This window comes from Metopolophium dirhodum, chromosome 2 (assembly GCF_019925205.1).
Source record: "Metopolophium dirhodum isolate CAU chromosome 2, ASM1992520v1, whole genome shotgun sequence".
NCBI classification, from domain to species: Eukaryota; Metazoa; Arthropoda; class Insecta; order Hemiptera; family Aphididae; genus Metopolophium; species Metopolophium dirhodum.
This window is the reverse complement of record NC_083561.1, coordinates 41,200,474-41,216,549: the sequence shown is the minus strand read 5'-3', so window position 1 is coordinate 41,216,549 and position 16,076 is coordinate 41,200,474. Positions and strand designations below refer to the sequence as shown.

Genomic DNA, 16,076 nt, shown 5'->3' with positions numbered 1-16,076 from the left:
ATTAACGTTATGTATTATAGTATAATTATTAGTTGGATTATTGATTTTATAATATTATATTATATAGTATATTATAAACTCAATGGTTGGATGTATTAGATTTACACAATATTTATAATAATTTATATTTTATGGTAAAGAAGTTTTAAGTTATAACTTAAAAGTAATAAGAATCAAATTTTTTTTATGTGTGGTGCAGCAACTGATAGGTGAACTAATAAAATTGGAAACTAAAAATGTTCCTAAACAGTTCAAAACAAATCAAAATATTTTGAAAATGTTATCGTGTATAGAAAATGAAAATATAAACAACCAGTGAAAATTTCATGTACATACGTTCATTTCTTTTAGAGTTACACCAAAAACCAAAATCGATTTTGTGGAAAACTGATTTTGCGTAAAAATTCCCGTTTTTCCTTAATTTTTATGTTGTTTTTCCCGGCGCTTTTGAAAACTTTTGGGAATTTTAAAATTTGACTTCCCGAATGCACCAACTAGATTCAGTTTCCGATCAAACATGATACTGTTGAAGAAAATCGAAGCAGTTTAACTGCCCCAAACCGTGATGACAGACACAAAAAAAAATTTTAAAAAAAAACACACATCATTGTAAAATCAATACATTCATAGTTCCATTCAGAATCTAAAAATCCATTTAAATGTACTGATTTCAAATACAGGGGGCCAAACGTCCTAATGGGTAGGTAAATAACATCACTTAACTCACGGGGGCCAAATGTCCTATCTTAATAATAGACGGAGACGAAACGTCCTTTTACAAGGTGAACTATGTTAGCATTACTTCCCCCTAAACTAATACTAATTTGAATTTGAAATAAACTCCAGGATTTGACTATATTTGGCCAAAGAAATACTCAAAACAATCCGTTTTGAGGACTTTGGTGAGTTTAAGTACCTAATTAAACTTATTTTTAATCTACAATTTTAAACGGTAGGTATGCAATATTATGCACGATGTAATAAGTACCTATCACTCTTTTAACCTGAGTGAGATTGCACCATAGTAGACCTATAAAATAATTCTTTTAATTTTATGGATTGGACCTAGGATGGATCTATCACTAGGTACCTTGCCCACGTCCGGTAGGTACCTTTGATCATAACTCATATTCATAAACTAATTACTCAAATTACTGTCTACCAAGGTGGATTGATATATATATATAAATCCACCTTGATCACCCATAAACCATTACTATAGTATAGTAGTATACAAGTATACAACAATACAACTATTCAACTATTTAGTACATAAGTTAGTATATTGTATACACGATGTAGAGAAGATTACATCGTGATTGTATATTATGACCACAGAATTCTGAGTTATCACCAAACATTATTATCAGTACGGTTATCACGTATCAGATTATTATTTATCACATTTTCCATTTTTTTAATAAATAGACTAGGGTACATTGTGTAGAACGTGTTTTCTAATTTTCTTAAATATTTATGTTTTTGAAATCATCAAGATATTATAAGGTATATAAGTATTTATTTCCTTCAATACAACAGCAATTTACAATGTAAAAGTTTATATTTTTCTAGGATATAATTTAATATATTTAATTATTTGTGATGCATTTAAATAATTAATATCTACATTAAAACTTTGATGACAATTATATTATTACTACGGTCAGGAATATGATTTATTTAGTTTATAAATGTTTTGATTTCAGATAAATAATGATGCAGTCTTTAGTAAACACCCTGAAATTTTCGTATTCAAAAATCAACATACAACCAGTTCGTTATCGGTATTGGAAAGATCAACAAGGCGCTCGACCATTAATTAGACGATATGGTTATAATGATGATAAAATTCTCCAGTCAGGATTATTGCCACGATCAGCCGATGAAAAAAATAAATTACCAATGCCCATATACAGACCTAAAGATGTTTGGAATGAACGCAGAGCTCTTTTTGGACAAAATGATTACATTGATATTTTAGGAGATGATTCTGTGCATCCTGTCCGAGTACTATACAATGTACCATCTTGGTTGAGAGGAGTAAAAGGCAATGAATTTCAAATATTATTAAGAAAGAGAAAAATGTTACAACATGGTGTATATCCATTGGCCAGACCAACTAAGTGGAGCCAAATGCAAAAGAGAATCAAATATTTGTATACTTTCTTGAATAGAAAAACTAGAACTGGAATGGAAAAATAATAACTTAATATGTTAAGCAATATAAAAAAATAGTATTTAAAATGATTTGTATTTTGTATAAACAGAGAAAAACTTAAATAATGGACACCGAGCATTTATGAAATCATTTAAAGTTGTAGATACTATTAATTATTATTACGCCATCTTCTGTCAAAAATTTGAAAAAATTCAATTCAAATTTTTCAAAAAATTACAATATTAGGTTGATGTAAATATATATATTTAAAAATTATTTTTGTTTTGGTATTAATGTTATAAATGTATTTAATATACAGTATTTTATATTTGTATGTATACAAATAATATTCTGGTTTATTTACAACATTCACTTAGATATGAATATTGTAATAATTCATTCCAAAATATTGTATATAACATAAAATAAATTTTTATTTTAATGAATATAATTATTATAGACAAAATTGTCTGTAATAGCCAATAGGTTATGGCTGAATTTAAAAAAAAAACTCAAATATATTATATTATGTCGTTAAAAGTGGTAATGGCTTATATAATATAAATTATAATGTAGGTAATATGAGTTTTACTGTTAATAGGCAGTACTGAATTCATTATGTTTAACTATATAATGTGCATCTAAATATAGCCATATAAGTATTTAAGATTACTATCCTCTAGAGCTTAAAAGATAGAAATTGAACATTTTATTAGATTTAATAACTAAATTGAAAATAATGAATATTATATTTAATTAGCAACACTGTTCAATTGATACAATAATCCAAATAACACTTAATTTAAATTGTTACATTATTATATTATGTTTTTACTATTTTACTCATAGATATATACAACAATCTATAGTTCTCCTTGTCATCGAAGTTAGTCGCCATTTACAAAACAGGCAATGTTTACAAAATAATATTATCACAGTATAAATGTATAAATAAATATATATGTATATAAATAAATGTAAACATTGCCTGCTTTATGAATGGCGGCCGATTTCAACATTAGTCACAACTGTAGTATAAAGACGGCTATCTAGTTGTTGTATAAATCTATGATCTTACTTTTGTCAGATACTTTAATTTCATTTATGAAGTATTAATTTTAATTTCTTTGCGCTATCATTAGATAATCAAAAATAACACATCATACAAATAAATATTTAATTTCATTGAAAATTAAATTATGAATTTTGTGATACATTGTAAGTAAATGACCAAACATACATCACATTCAGATGAACCTTAGTAGAGCCATTACTCCATTTAAAATCAATCAATTTTTGATGCAATCTGGCATGCTTGTAACTGATTTTTAATAATTTTCTATAAATGTTTTAATATTAACATAAGTACAAATTACACAGAGTGCAACAGGAAGACCCACCAGATGAAATAACTTTTGTTCTAATCAATTTTTTAATTTTTTTTTATATATGTATATAATTAGTATTTAGCAGTCACTTGCACTACATATTTTAATACTGAAAACAAAAATAATTAAAATATAACCAATTTGTAAATCTGATTATAAAAACAATTTTGATGGTAAAAGCATTTATCTAATAAGTCCAGTGGTTTATTTTTTTATAATTTTTTATAATATCAATATTTTTTTGAGTAAATTATTTTAGAACGTAATAACTTTTTTCAAAATTTTGTTTTTTGGAATTTCCTGACATGAGTATATTTCATAAATTGTTTATTAACCATATATAATTATTAATAATCAATGTTATAGGTTTAGGACGTTAAGATTTTAACCTCTGTATTTGATACAATATCACCTGATGTTCTATGGACTATGATAACTATTAACTATACATTTCGGATGTCTATATCTCAACTTTCATATCTCAGAAATTCAGAACACTATTATAGAATATATATAACCTATATTAAAGCTATTATAGTATTATAATACCTATTAAAATTAAATATTAATTATTATAAGTACTCATTTCAAATAAGAGCGGTGCGGCGGCGGACGAAAATCGGTCAAACTCGCCTCCCCTCTACATAAAATTTTTCCGCTTCATATTTAACACGGCGTCGTAAATGGTGGTATATAGAGTGTAGACTGTAGACCACGAATCAAAAAATAAAATATAGTATATTATTAAATACACAGATTTTTATACAATAATATAATGGTTCTAATATAGAATAATTAATAATTAATTAATCGGTGATTAAATAGTATATCTTCCGTGGTGTAGTCGGAGATTTTAATTTTTTAGCAACAATTCACAGATATATATAAATAATGTATTTGTATATATCCGTGCAACAATTTGTTTAAGATCCCCGGGTGTAGTCGTGTATACTACAATTTATCGATCAATCATTAATCATTTTTCATTGGTGTAAGCAGTAGCAGTAAAGTTGTCGGGAATAAAATATTATAGTACAACTGTACAAGTACAAAATATCACACTATTATAATATTATTTTTTCATTGGTTTAGTTGATGATAATAGCACTATCACAGCATCACTTTTGTTCAACTTTTGGGGTTTGTGAGCAACGCCAATCAGCACTCGGCAGCCCATTGAGCTATGTAATATTTTGCAAATATTATAAATATTATTTGTTAATATTTATTATTTAGTTTAAAGCAGAAATAGTAGAAGTTCGTTAAAGTGTGATACATTTCAGATCTAATTGATTTGAAATCATTTTAATTTATCTTTTGTCTATTTAGAAAAATGGTTGACGTAGATGGAAAAACTCATGAAATGTTGTTAGACAATTACATTTCAAACCTTAAAAGAAAGTAAGTTTTATTACCTATTTTCTTTTAAAAAAATTAGTCAAATCAGAATCAGGTTAATTGAATGTTCAAATTTTAATATTTATTAAATATATTTTAGGAAATGGGAAAGTAACCATGTAATTGCGGAAAAAACTGTTCAGCTTTTTAGACACTTTATTGATACAATCCACTGGTCAACAACTATGTAAGCAATATTCATAATAATCTCAGTTTTTTTTTTCTTAATTTATTCTTACATGTATTATCAGTAATCTAAATTATTCAATCCAACTAAGAATATAATATATAACAATTATGCAATTTACTATAAAATAAGGTGTATCATTTTCTTATATACTTTTTGTATGAATAAATAAAATATAAACACAAACTTGTTTAGCATTATTCCTACACATTTGTATTTGTTAATATAAGGTGTTAAATTTTTTTTTAATTCTTATTAGAGAATTACTAAATCAATTAAGAGAATATGGATTCCGAATCACATCAGCATTACCATTACAATTTATTGTTGGCAATATTATTAGACGTATATTAAACATTGTACGAGAAGAATACACTGCTGCTAGAAAAGTAATTTCAAATTTTATATTATACATTTTAAGCAAAAATAATTTTGTAACTAATAAATTAAAAGTATTTGTCATATTGAAAAAATTACAGAGCTCTGAAGAAGAAATTGATGTACAAGACTCATTACACAAAATAGTTACATCTGAAGATGATGTTGATGATTATAATAGCATTGTCCCGGAACTTAAGTTATCAATTTTTGAACATTTAGATGAATTTCAAATAGAGATAGAATCCAGGTATCTAGGAAAAAGTTGTCATATAGTATACGGTCTACTGGCAAATACATTCTACCGGCCATTGTCGTCTGCTTTAGGGTCTACCTGGCAGCCAGCCGGTTTTTACACTGGCTTATGATCTTTGATAGATACAGTTTATTCTCTTTTCTTTGGTTAACACTCTGTATGACCTTATAATTTGATCACTTTCAATATCAAAGCTTCGACATTTCGTAAAAGTATAGACTCAGATGCTCAGTATGTCACTTATTGCGCGATACTACAATTTATTCTACATATTATTTTGGCACTCACTCAGTCACATACTAATAATGGCAAAATATTTTTTTAAAATCATAAGTTGTGATGAATCAACCACCATTTGTTTAATTAATAAAAATGTTTTGTCAAACAATGAAAATTATCAATATAATAAGTGTGGAAGTGGAGATGAATTTGTACAAAAAAAGTAAAGAGAGTTTTACGTTGCAAACGAAAGGGACCAAATACTATATAACAGCCGTGGAAAAAAATGTATTTAACTTAGGTTTTTTTGTTAATGTTTATGTTGAGTATACATCTTAATTTTGTTATTTTTAAGTAATGAAGATATTTCTAAGCAAGCATTAGAACATATTCATTCAAATGAAATTATTCTCACTGTTGGACAATCATCTGAAGTTGAAATGTTTTTAAAAGAAGCTGCTAAAGATCGAACTTTTGAAGTATTCATAACAGAATGTTCCCCCTTAAATCATGTGAATTAAAATTCAATTCAATTAAATATCATGAATGTTTTATTTGACTTTGAATGTTACTAGGGTAGACAATTAGCACTAAATCTCTCAAAACATAAAATTCAATCAACACTAATTCCAGACTCTACAATGTTTGGCATAATGTCTAGAGTGAATAAAGTAATTATTGGGGTTGATTCTGTTATGGCCAACGGAGGTCTTAGAACATTCAATGGATGTCATGCAGTCGCTTTAGCTGCAGCTCATTACTCTGTTCCGGTAATAGTATTTTTTTTTTTAGTTTTTTTTTTTTTTTTACTAAATTTGGTGAATTTGTTATTTAGGTGATAGTCTTAGCACCAATGTATAAACTGAGTTCACGTTACTTATGTTCATACAACCAGGATGCATTTAATGAATTTGTTTCGCCAGCTGGTGTTCTGAATTATTCAGATTCAGTTGTATCAAAAGTTGATGTTTACAATCCTACATATGATTATGTCCCTCCTGAAAATGTCACTCTATTTATTTCAAATAAGTAAATATTAAACAACATGATTGCTTTTAATATTATCAATTACATTTTTAATTTTTTGTTTTCTTATTTTTAGTGGTGGTCATTCTCCTTCATATGTGTACCGATTGTTATCTGAAATATATCATCCGCTTGATTACGATTTATCTGTTCACAACAAATAAAATATTTCTTAATGATACCCATGTTATTATGTTGTGTATTCATTTTTACAATTAATTTGGTGTATTTTCATAGAAAAGTAACTTTTAAGTGTAATATTGTATCATACAAATTATTTAACCCTTAAGCTGGCTTCTACTAATTTCATAGAAATGTAATAATATATTTAATATTTTCTAATAATATGAACTTTTCAATTTTCAATCAAAGCCAAACCAATGAAATCAGCATTCATACTGAATTTAAAATAGAATGATAAATAAACAAATTAGTTTTTCAAAACTTTACAAAATATCTTTTTAAAGTTTTGCTTGGGTCTGATTTAAAGTTTTTAAACAGTTAATATTAAATTGCAAGGTTTGTCTGGGTGGTACGCCTAAAGAGTTATCATCACTAAGAATTGTAATACATTTTAAACTAAAGATCAGGTAGGTAATTTTGTAATTTGAAGCCACACTGTTCAGTAAGAGATTACCTACTCTCTACACATCTTGACTGACTTATACAGCAACGGCAAGGCCTAATTTTTCCTACCTTTCCTTGTGAGGCTGTCACACATGCATGTATTGTCTCAGTCGGACACTAGTATGACATAGACAAAACGCGTTTACTGAATTTTGGTTCTAGAGCAAAAATACCTATTATAAAATTGAATTGTGACAATATTTCTAAGGGCATGTCGTTGCATTATTTAAAAAAAATTTAATTTTGAAAAGTTAAAGGTATTATAAAAATATTGAAATTTTTGCTATTTCTAAACGTTATATTGGGTATAATGGAAAAAACCCAGACTTCACCTCAGAAATATTGGCACAATTCAATTTTATAATTGGTATTTTTACTCTAGAACCAAAATCGAGTGAGTTCTATTCAGCTGCATAACACGTTTTGGCGTGTAAGACAGCAACAAAACAGTGGGTGTGACGTCTTCTTTAAGTAGAGAGCCGATGCTTTCAGAAAACAACAGTACGATTGTACAAACTGCCATCAGCATGCTGGGCGACAGTCACCGGTAGACGATGTCCAGTACAAACTAAAACTGGTCACCTTATTTTATTTTCTGAACAAAGAATTATGAAAGATTGTAGAATATACTTACTAGTTAGTATAATAATTTGAGTGTATTAAAATAAAAATACTAATATTATAATAGGTTTTTGATAATATAAATATAACATAATTTTTAATGCATGTATATATTTTTATTGTACTAATATAAATTTAATTACATTTTGTTGTTATTGTTATTCATATACAAGATAAATTTATAGATACTTGCATTAAAATCCTGAAAAAAAAACCAATTAACAATTAAAAATTATAAAATAATGCTTTAGTAATTTAAAGATTATAGGTAGCGGTGTAAAGGAGGGTATAATACCTAATGTACCTTTTTTTATTTTAATACATGGTGTTTACCAAAAACCACAGTTCTGGGGTTATTAGTAGTGTAAAATTTAAAATTTGGAAATTATAATACGATTTAAAAAATAATTAATCGTTAAATATAATCTGTATATCAAGAAGTATAGATGTATTTTACTATATCCTTTGAAAAAGCAATCGTTTAAAAATAATATTTTACTATAGGTATCTTGATTTTAAAAAACAATAGAATAGGTAAAACACAAATTATTACTTTAGCTAGATGGTTATATGAACTGCAAAATGTATTGTTTATAGCACATCCGACTCATATTAATATATTATGACCGTAGAATTAAAAATGATATAATAGTTATTATTTAAAATATAATGAATAACACTACGCATTACAAACTCCCCAATTGTGATTGTGGCAAGTTTATTTTAAATACAAATCTGTGTATGAGCACTATTATTTCTACTACTATATTACTGATTGCTCAATCCATGTATAAGCTGTGGATTGTTGAATGCATTTCTCTCATATTTGATTGGATCATAACAAAAATAATTAAATTAATAGTAACGCTTACATCATCGAAGTCTTCTTGCTTCTCTTTCGGATTCGAGGAGTGTAAGTATATCGCCTTCACGGACGGGTCCTTTTACGTTTCTGATGATTTGACGATTTTGTTCGCCAATGAACTCAACTTTAACTTGCGTACATTGACCTTGCGACCCTGTACGGCCCAAAACCTTCAAAACTCTTGATAATACAACTGGTTTATCCATTTTTTAAGTCCTGTACCAAACAAATAAACACATCAAATAAAAAGTACAAATTATGTAAAGAAAAATTACTTACTGACAGTTGACAAATAAAACAGAAATATTTGTAATTTGAACTATTTCAGCAAAAGCCAAAAATCAAATTCAAAAATGAAAATACAGGCAGATAGAATGATAACCTCAAAAGAACGAAATCGCACGGAACGATGGAAACGAAAGTGACTTGATTATTATTGTAAGAACCATGGTTAGGGTATAAGATGTACCAAATTGGTGTAACCACAGAACATGCATCGTTCAGTGTAGCCGTTTCAGAAATACTACTGCTTTGATATGGGGAAATGAATGTAGGTAACTACTGGTTACTAAAAATTTTATCACAGAATACAAAATGAATATCGTGATAAATTAAATAGGTATGTCGGCGATATACCGGTTTTAAACAAATCGCGCATCCACCCTCCGCCTAGCGTGCGACGAACTGTGACGTAGGCATTTATCCGTTTTTCATTGGTCCGCTACCGTTAATGAAGATTCCACAATCACTCCGCCGCTCACACATTTGTGAGACGTAGTTGCGTCTACGTCACAGACGTGCGTACCACGATATTTTGCTGGGATACCTATTTTTTTTTCGTGATGAATATTTAATTTAGTTTTTTTAGGCCTAGTTTTTCAATCAAAATAATAATATGTATTATACTATTATTAGTATTATTGTATTCGTTGAATAACACGAGCACGAGGCCACGAACGTTAGAGGAAGGACGTCGCATTGCTAAATACCTAATACCTATTTAGCAATTTATTCCCAAATTTATTGCAACCATCAGAATGCCTTCAGGACAGTTAGTAGTGTAAATTACTTCTTTATAGTATTTACATATTGAACTACAAAGAACTTTTTCTACTAATCCATAATAGTTTATAATAGAAATAGGCCTTTTAATGTATAGTCTACTATGTTTCTACTATAAACTATTAAACTAGTAACATTTGTTTTTTTTGTAATGGATAAATATTGAATTTTACTCATTACAAGTTCAAATTATGAAATGTAATTTTACTATAAAGTATTTTAGTGGTTTATAGACATTTTTTAGTCATGTATAAAAATAAAAAACACAAATCAAAAAATAAAAACGAAATTGATTATTTATTTTACCATATTTTTAATTTAAAATATAAAAATTATTACAATACAGATTTATTATAATATTTTATTTAATCCCATTTACAGTAGATAATATTAATTTAGTTCAAGAATTATTTTAAGTAGTCATTAGTCAATTGAACATTAAACATGTTGCTTTTCACTAAAAATAAAGAACTGGATTTAAATAATACTATATTTTTTCAAGCGCTGAATGTGACAAATTTCAGCACAAACATAATATTATGTATGTTATGTTATTTTGAATATTTAAAAACAATAAAAGTTAAATTGTATTTAAATATACTGACATTAAATTAAATACCATTTACTAGAAAAAAAAAACAAAATACAAAGTAAAAAAACTAATATAGCATCTTTAAATATTAAAAAATATATAAATAAAAACATTGAATTCAAACATAATAATTAATAAGTAACAATATTTAAATAAGTTTAGAAAATATTATAAACAATTGTTATGAATAAAATGTTTATCTTAAATACTTTCCTTAACACTTGAGGATAAAATGTATAAGGAAATGTATTTTATAGCTTATAGATATTAAGTTTGATCATTTAATTTTGTACTTTTATCTAATTTTCGTCAAAATACAATACCACGATCAGTAATACAAAAAATGCATTAAAACATATGAAATTAAGATAAAAACTTTAAATTCAATACAAAATATAAATTAAAATTATTCAATAGTAAAATTATAATGCCAAAATAGTTAAACTGTTAGATTTAGTTTTAATTATGTAAGAAATTTTGCATAGATTAGATTAATGTTATACATTTTATATTTTACAATAATATTTTTTTATATAACATATCTACAAAAAAGAAACTGACAGTGTAAGCATTTAAAACTTCACAATAGTGTTTATTATTGGAATAATTTTAAGTTTATTACAGGGTAACCAATTGAAGATAAATATAAAAATTGTGTCATTTTACTGGAAATTCTTTAAAGCGTTGAATTAAAAATAAAATATAACGAGTGAAAATGTATGTAATATCAATATTTGTTCCTATATGGATAAGCATATGTTGATAAACAATTAACTATTACGAAATGATAGCAATTAGAATTCAGCTTTCATTTGTTGGTTCAGGATTAATGATTACTTGAATTACATAACTTGGAAGAATTCTAGCTTCATCTATATGTAATTTATCACCCAACAGCTTACCGCCAAAAAACCATCTTTGATGTAGAGGTTCAATGCCCTGTTTAGCCTAATAAACAAAAATAAACAAATAAAAGTTTAAATAACCATTTTAGATGTTTTAGTTCTTTTTAACATCACACGTACACAAAAAATATTTTATATTTATGTTTGTTAGTTTTTTTAAAATGTATGAATATTGTTACGATACTTAACTATAAATATAACTGTTACGATCAATAGGAAAATTAAACTTTTTAACAATATTTTTAATTTAAAACATTATTTTAAGGGGGAATATCCGATTGAGTTATAGACGAATTCTGTTGAAGCGTGTTACTAGTAATCAGAATCGTGAAATATCCAAACTCTTTTTATCATTGACATAAAGTTATATGACAGTGTGCCGGTGACTCGAGCAAAACAAAATTGAAAACACCAAATCTTAATTCCTTCCCAAATCACTCAGTAGTTAAAATATTTTTGATCTGAAGAATAATACCGATTCAAACTAGTAATACTGTCGTAGTTTTTTTTCTAATTTTAAATTATAAAAAAAATATTTAAGAAAACCCAATTTTTGACTAAGAAGTAAATTTGAACGCTTTCAACTATTTAAAAAAATGATAAGTCAAATATCAGCCAATTACAGTATACCAAACAATAAGTTTAGATTATATATTCAAAGTTAGACTCCTAACTATAAAACATAGACCAGTGGAAGGAACTTCTTATGCTAAATTTCCATTTTTAAATGCTATATACTTTACTATTTTTTAGTTTCACTTGAAGGCTTAAACCTAGTTTGAACTATAGGTATTCTCAATTAAACTACTTAATCAAAAAGAAAATAAATAATAATTACTCACTTGTAATTTCTTTTTAGCTTGTGCTATTGTGTCTCTTGTCATGAGTGGCATTTTTATATCTTGACAATTGGATGATAGACGAAGTTTTAACATAATTTCAGAACCTTCATCTGAGGATTCTATCCAATACAAAATTATACAGACGTTAACTTAGTTTTTTTTAATTATAAATACAATTTAATTGATCTATACCTGTTTGATCAACTGGAGAATCTCTTCCGCTTCCTTCTTTCACAATATTTATAGGATAAGAAAGACAGTACACTGGAACTTGGTATCGTGTTCCTAGTTCATCATAGCACTCAGTTAGAAATCCTTATAACAGATAAATTACATAATATAATATATTTTTATGTTAGAAGATAGAATTAAGATTAAAATATCAAAATAAAACCTATAAGGAGGACCAATGGATAATATTTTTGTCTTTAAATTTGATAATAGGTCAAATAAATATCTTCATGATAAAACATTTATTATAAATGGCAAACCTTTTTCTGACGGGTATTTTGATTATACAAAATATACTTACCTTAGTACACATCAAATGTTAATGTTAAGATATGTATGTTGTATATATATATTAATGTTTTACACTATCATTGTTAAATACATGTTATAAGCTATTTAAATTATAACATTTTAAATTAACTATCATTGACATTATCATCTATCAAAGTATAAATAGAACTCTAACTGGCTACCACAAAATAGTATTATCAGCCTATATTTTTTATTTTTTTTTTCCGTTCCAAAAATAATTAAATATTTAAAATGTTATAGTTATTTAATTAATGGTTAATTAAAGTGTTTGTATTTTATCAATACCGGATGAAATGGGATTGGGACTTTTATAAGTTAATTCTCGTACAAATAATGGCGGATCCAAAAATTGTTCCAAGACCAAAGAGATGGTAATGTAATGTAATATTTATCAACACAATTATTCAAAATTCTTATTTTAATTCTTATTTAAAATAGGGAGACCTACTAATACTTTTAATAATTACTGTTTTTAATCAATGTTTTTGGATTACAACAAAATAAGAAAACTGTCTGACGAGAAATTGTTAATATACGGGTGAAATCCTATGTCATAAAAATTCAGGGCTTCAAAATGTTATTTATATGTATAATGTTATAACGGAAAATAATGATAAAATAATCTAATATCATTAACCATAATATATCATTAATTATAATTAATGATTAAAAATAAACGTATAATATGTAACATAAAAACAACATAACATTATTACTGTTTTTAAATCTTGTAGTCTATATAAGTATGTATCTTATAAGTTATAACTAGGTATTAACAATTCAAAATTGGTAAACCTATGTTAACAGTAATTTATATTTTTGAAATACTTCATCCCTGTATGACTTATAAATATTGAATTTTATAGAATATTATTTTATTTCTGCAATTCAAATTTCAATAAGATACAGAACTGCGAGCGTGTGGTTTGGTGTATCTACCTTCTAAATACTTCTATAACATTAACATTATTATGCCATTTTAAGTTGTATTATTGTTATAAATATATTTTTTTAGTAAAATCTATTATTCTATCTTTTATTTATGCCATAATATTTAACTATTTAAGTGATATTTGACACCTAAATTAACTCAAACTTGCCAGTTATAGCTTATTAAAAACCCTAGGATGATTGAAAATATTAAATAACTTATCATGGACAACATATTCTACTAATTTGATAGTTATTACATCAAAGTGTGGTTACCATATAATTATAATTTTTATAAAAAAAAAAATTAAAATAACGTTTTAAAATATAATAATGATAAACAGAAAAAATCAAATAACATTTGAAAGTACAATAACGAAGAATCAGAATAACTTGCTAAGCAAAAAATTAGGTTTTCTAGACTTCTAAAATTCAAATCATTCAGACACCCTTAGAAACTAGTTGCCAACTCCTGGACCCTGGCCTAGGTATTGCAACAAGTTATAATAAGTTGTCTAATTTTGATTTTTAATTTGACATAGAAGAAACTAAATTGTTTTTAAAATAATGATATTATGTCGGTCATTGGTTAAAAAGGATTTTCTTTAAGTTCTTAATTTTAACTTTGTTGATAACAAATCATTGGATGAATAAAAACATAAACCTATTTACCGTTAGGAACTGAAATGTTAGCGCCATCCAATATAGCTTGTGCCAATTGAAAATCAGTCGTTTCAGCAGCTGCAGTAGCTGCTCTTAATGCATCCCATATTTCTTTACGTCCTTCAAATGCTGGAGCTGTATCCCAAAATTCATCTCGTTTGCTTCGTAATTGACCTTCAGTTAAGGGAACATCAGACTTCCAACGTATAGTTTCATGGCATAATGGATGATTTTTTCTATTTGTTCCTATAAAAAGAATTAAATATAATGAATTGCATAATAAACAATGAATTATTCATAACCTCAAGGCTAATTGAGAATATTAATAGGAAAAAAAATGAATTAAGGAATTATTAGGTATCTAATAAAAAAAATCAATTGGAAAAACTATAACTAAAAAAACAAATTATAACTAACTAACTAACGCTTATAATAATTTATTTGTTGTGTCTAAAATGTATAATCAGTTTTTCACATTTATAAATAATATCACAAATAATTTTGCGATGGATGTTGATGGGGTAGGGGGGATGATTGTGGATAATTGTAGACCAAGGATAGTAATCACTCATTTACTGTCTAGAATTCAGAATGTAACAATTTCTTAGATATTTATTCTAGAATAAGAATAACTAAGATACTACCCATTTAGCTGGTATCCAAACTTATGAAAAGTTTCAAAACTGGAAACGAAACAATAGTTTGATCACAAGTACAATTTGTATTATAAAAATTAACAATCACAGTAGATATATTTGTTTAGTGAAAAATAATTGTTTTTATTTATAAGTATGACAGATAGGTCACTAAGAATCACTCTATTTAAAATAGGAAATAAAAATTGTTGTTCAAACAATGAAGACATAAACTTAGTGCTTATTGGCATTAAACATGTAGTTTAATATTTTAGTACTTTACTCATTTAAATAATATATATATAAAATATAATATGTATATATATTTTATATATATATATATATATATATATGATAAATACCTACATATTAATATATAATGAATATCAATTGCAATATGTAATAATAACGACTTAATTGATTGAAATGTTACAAGACAAAAATATAGGTATTAGGTACAGACAAATAATAATCTACCAGAACTCGGGCGAGATCCATTGTCCGAGGATGCATTCCTTCCCCTGCGATTTCTCTGTAAACCTAAACAGCCTCCCATATTGTTCGAACAAGCCTTGGATTCATGGCAGCCTTACATTTATATTGAGCTAGTCGGCGTTCTTAGGAATAAAATATTAATTTCCGATTACACAATTTGTGTAGAACGTTTAACGTTTAAGAAAATATGAAATATAAATATAAATCAGACGTAAAAGAATAATTATGTAAAAAATAGAAAACAATAAAATTTTGTAGAAAATGAAAAACAAATAATTATCAAACA

The 16,076-nt window shown here is 26.3% G+C and overlaps 4 protein-coding genes across 8 annotated transcripts; 2 read left to right on the top strand and 2 right to left on the bottom strand.

The window, feature by feature from the left end:
• The first annotated feature begins 1,357 nt into the window (after positions 1–1,357).
• On the top strand, positions 1,358–2,434 carry LOC132938336 (large ribosomal subunit protein mL51). 2 transcript variants are annotated; one of them, XM_061005113.1, is made up of 2 exons: positions 1,358–1,506; positions 1,707–2,434. In XM_061005113.1, the coding sequence occupies exon 2, from the start codon at positions 1,714–1,716 to the stop codon at positions 2,200–2,202; it is 489 nt and encodes a 162-aa protein (XP_060861096.1). In that variant the 5' UTR covers positions 1,358–1,506; positions 1,707–1,713; the 3' UTR covers positions 2,203–2,434. The 2 variants fall into 2 exon arrangements, with proteins under 2 accessions (XP_060861096.1, XP_060861097.1); XM_061005114.1 differs by having other exon boundaries at positions 1,428–1,550.
• A 2,087-nt stretch (positions 2,435–4,521) lies between these two features.
• On the top strand, positions 4,522–7,203 carry LOC132938333 (translation initiation factor eIF-2B subunit beta). Of its 3 annotated transcripts, none has more exons than XM_061005109.1 (9): positions 4,522–4,731; positions 4,876–4,947; positions 5,045–5,131; positions 5,391–5,520; positions 5,611–5,759; positions 6,340–6,496; positions 6,560–6,754; positions 6,820–7,013; positions 7,087–7,203. In XM_061005109.1, exons 2-9 carry the CDS (start codon positions 4,880–4,882, stop codon positions 7,172–7,174), a joined length of 1,068 nt encoding a protein of 355 aa, XP_060861092.1. In that variant the 5' UTR covers positions 4,522–4,731; positions 4,876–4,879; the 3' UTR covers positions 7,175–7,203. The 3 variants fall into 3 exon arrangements, with proteins under 3 accessions (XP_060861092.1, XP_060861094.1, XP_060861093.1); XM_061005111.1 differs by having other exon boundaries at positions 4,522–4,803; XM_061005110.1 differs by having other exon boundaries at positions 4,522–4,813.
• A 1,149-nt stretch (positions 7,204–8,352) lies between these two features.
• LOC132938337 (small ribosomal subunit protein eS28) lies at positions 8,353–9,559 on the bottom strand. Of its 2 annotated transcripts, none has more exons than XM_061005115.1 (3): positions 9,403–9,559; positions 9,131–9,339; positions 8,353–8,460 (listed from the first exon to the last, which is right to left on the bottom strand). In XM_061005115.1, exon 2 carries the CDS (start codon positions 9,327–9,329, stop codon positions 9,132–9,134), a length of 198 nt encoding a protein of 65 aa, XP_060861098.1. In that variant the 5' UTR covers positions 9,330–9,339; positions 9,403–9,559; the 3' UTR covers positions 8,353–8,460; position 9,131. The 2 variants fall into 2 exon arrangements, with proteins under 2 accessions (XP_060861098.1, XP_060861099.1); XM_061005116.1 differs by having other exon boundaries at positions 9,407–9,555.
• Positions 9,560–10,463: 904 nt separating this feature from the next.
• LOC132938334 (ubiquitin domain-containing protein 1) lies at positions 10,464–16,072 on the bottom strand. Its single transcript, XM_061005112.1, has 5 exons — positions 15,773–16,072; positions 14,670–14,906; positions 12,717–12,839; positions 12,525–12,643; positions 10,464–11,725 (listed from the first exon to the last, which is right to left on the bottom strand). Exons 1-5 carry the CDS (start codon positions 15,849–15,851, stop codon positions 11,579–11,581), a joined length of 705 nt encoding a protein of 234 aa, XP_060861095.1. The 5' UTR covers positions 15,852–16,072; the 3' UTR covers positions 10,464–11,578.
• Positions 16,073–16,076: the final 4 nt, after the last annotated feature.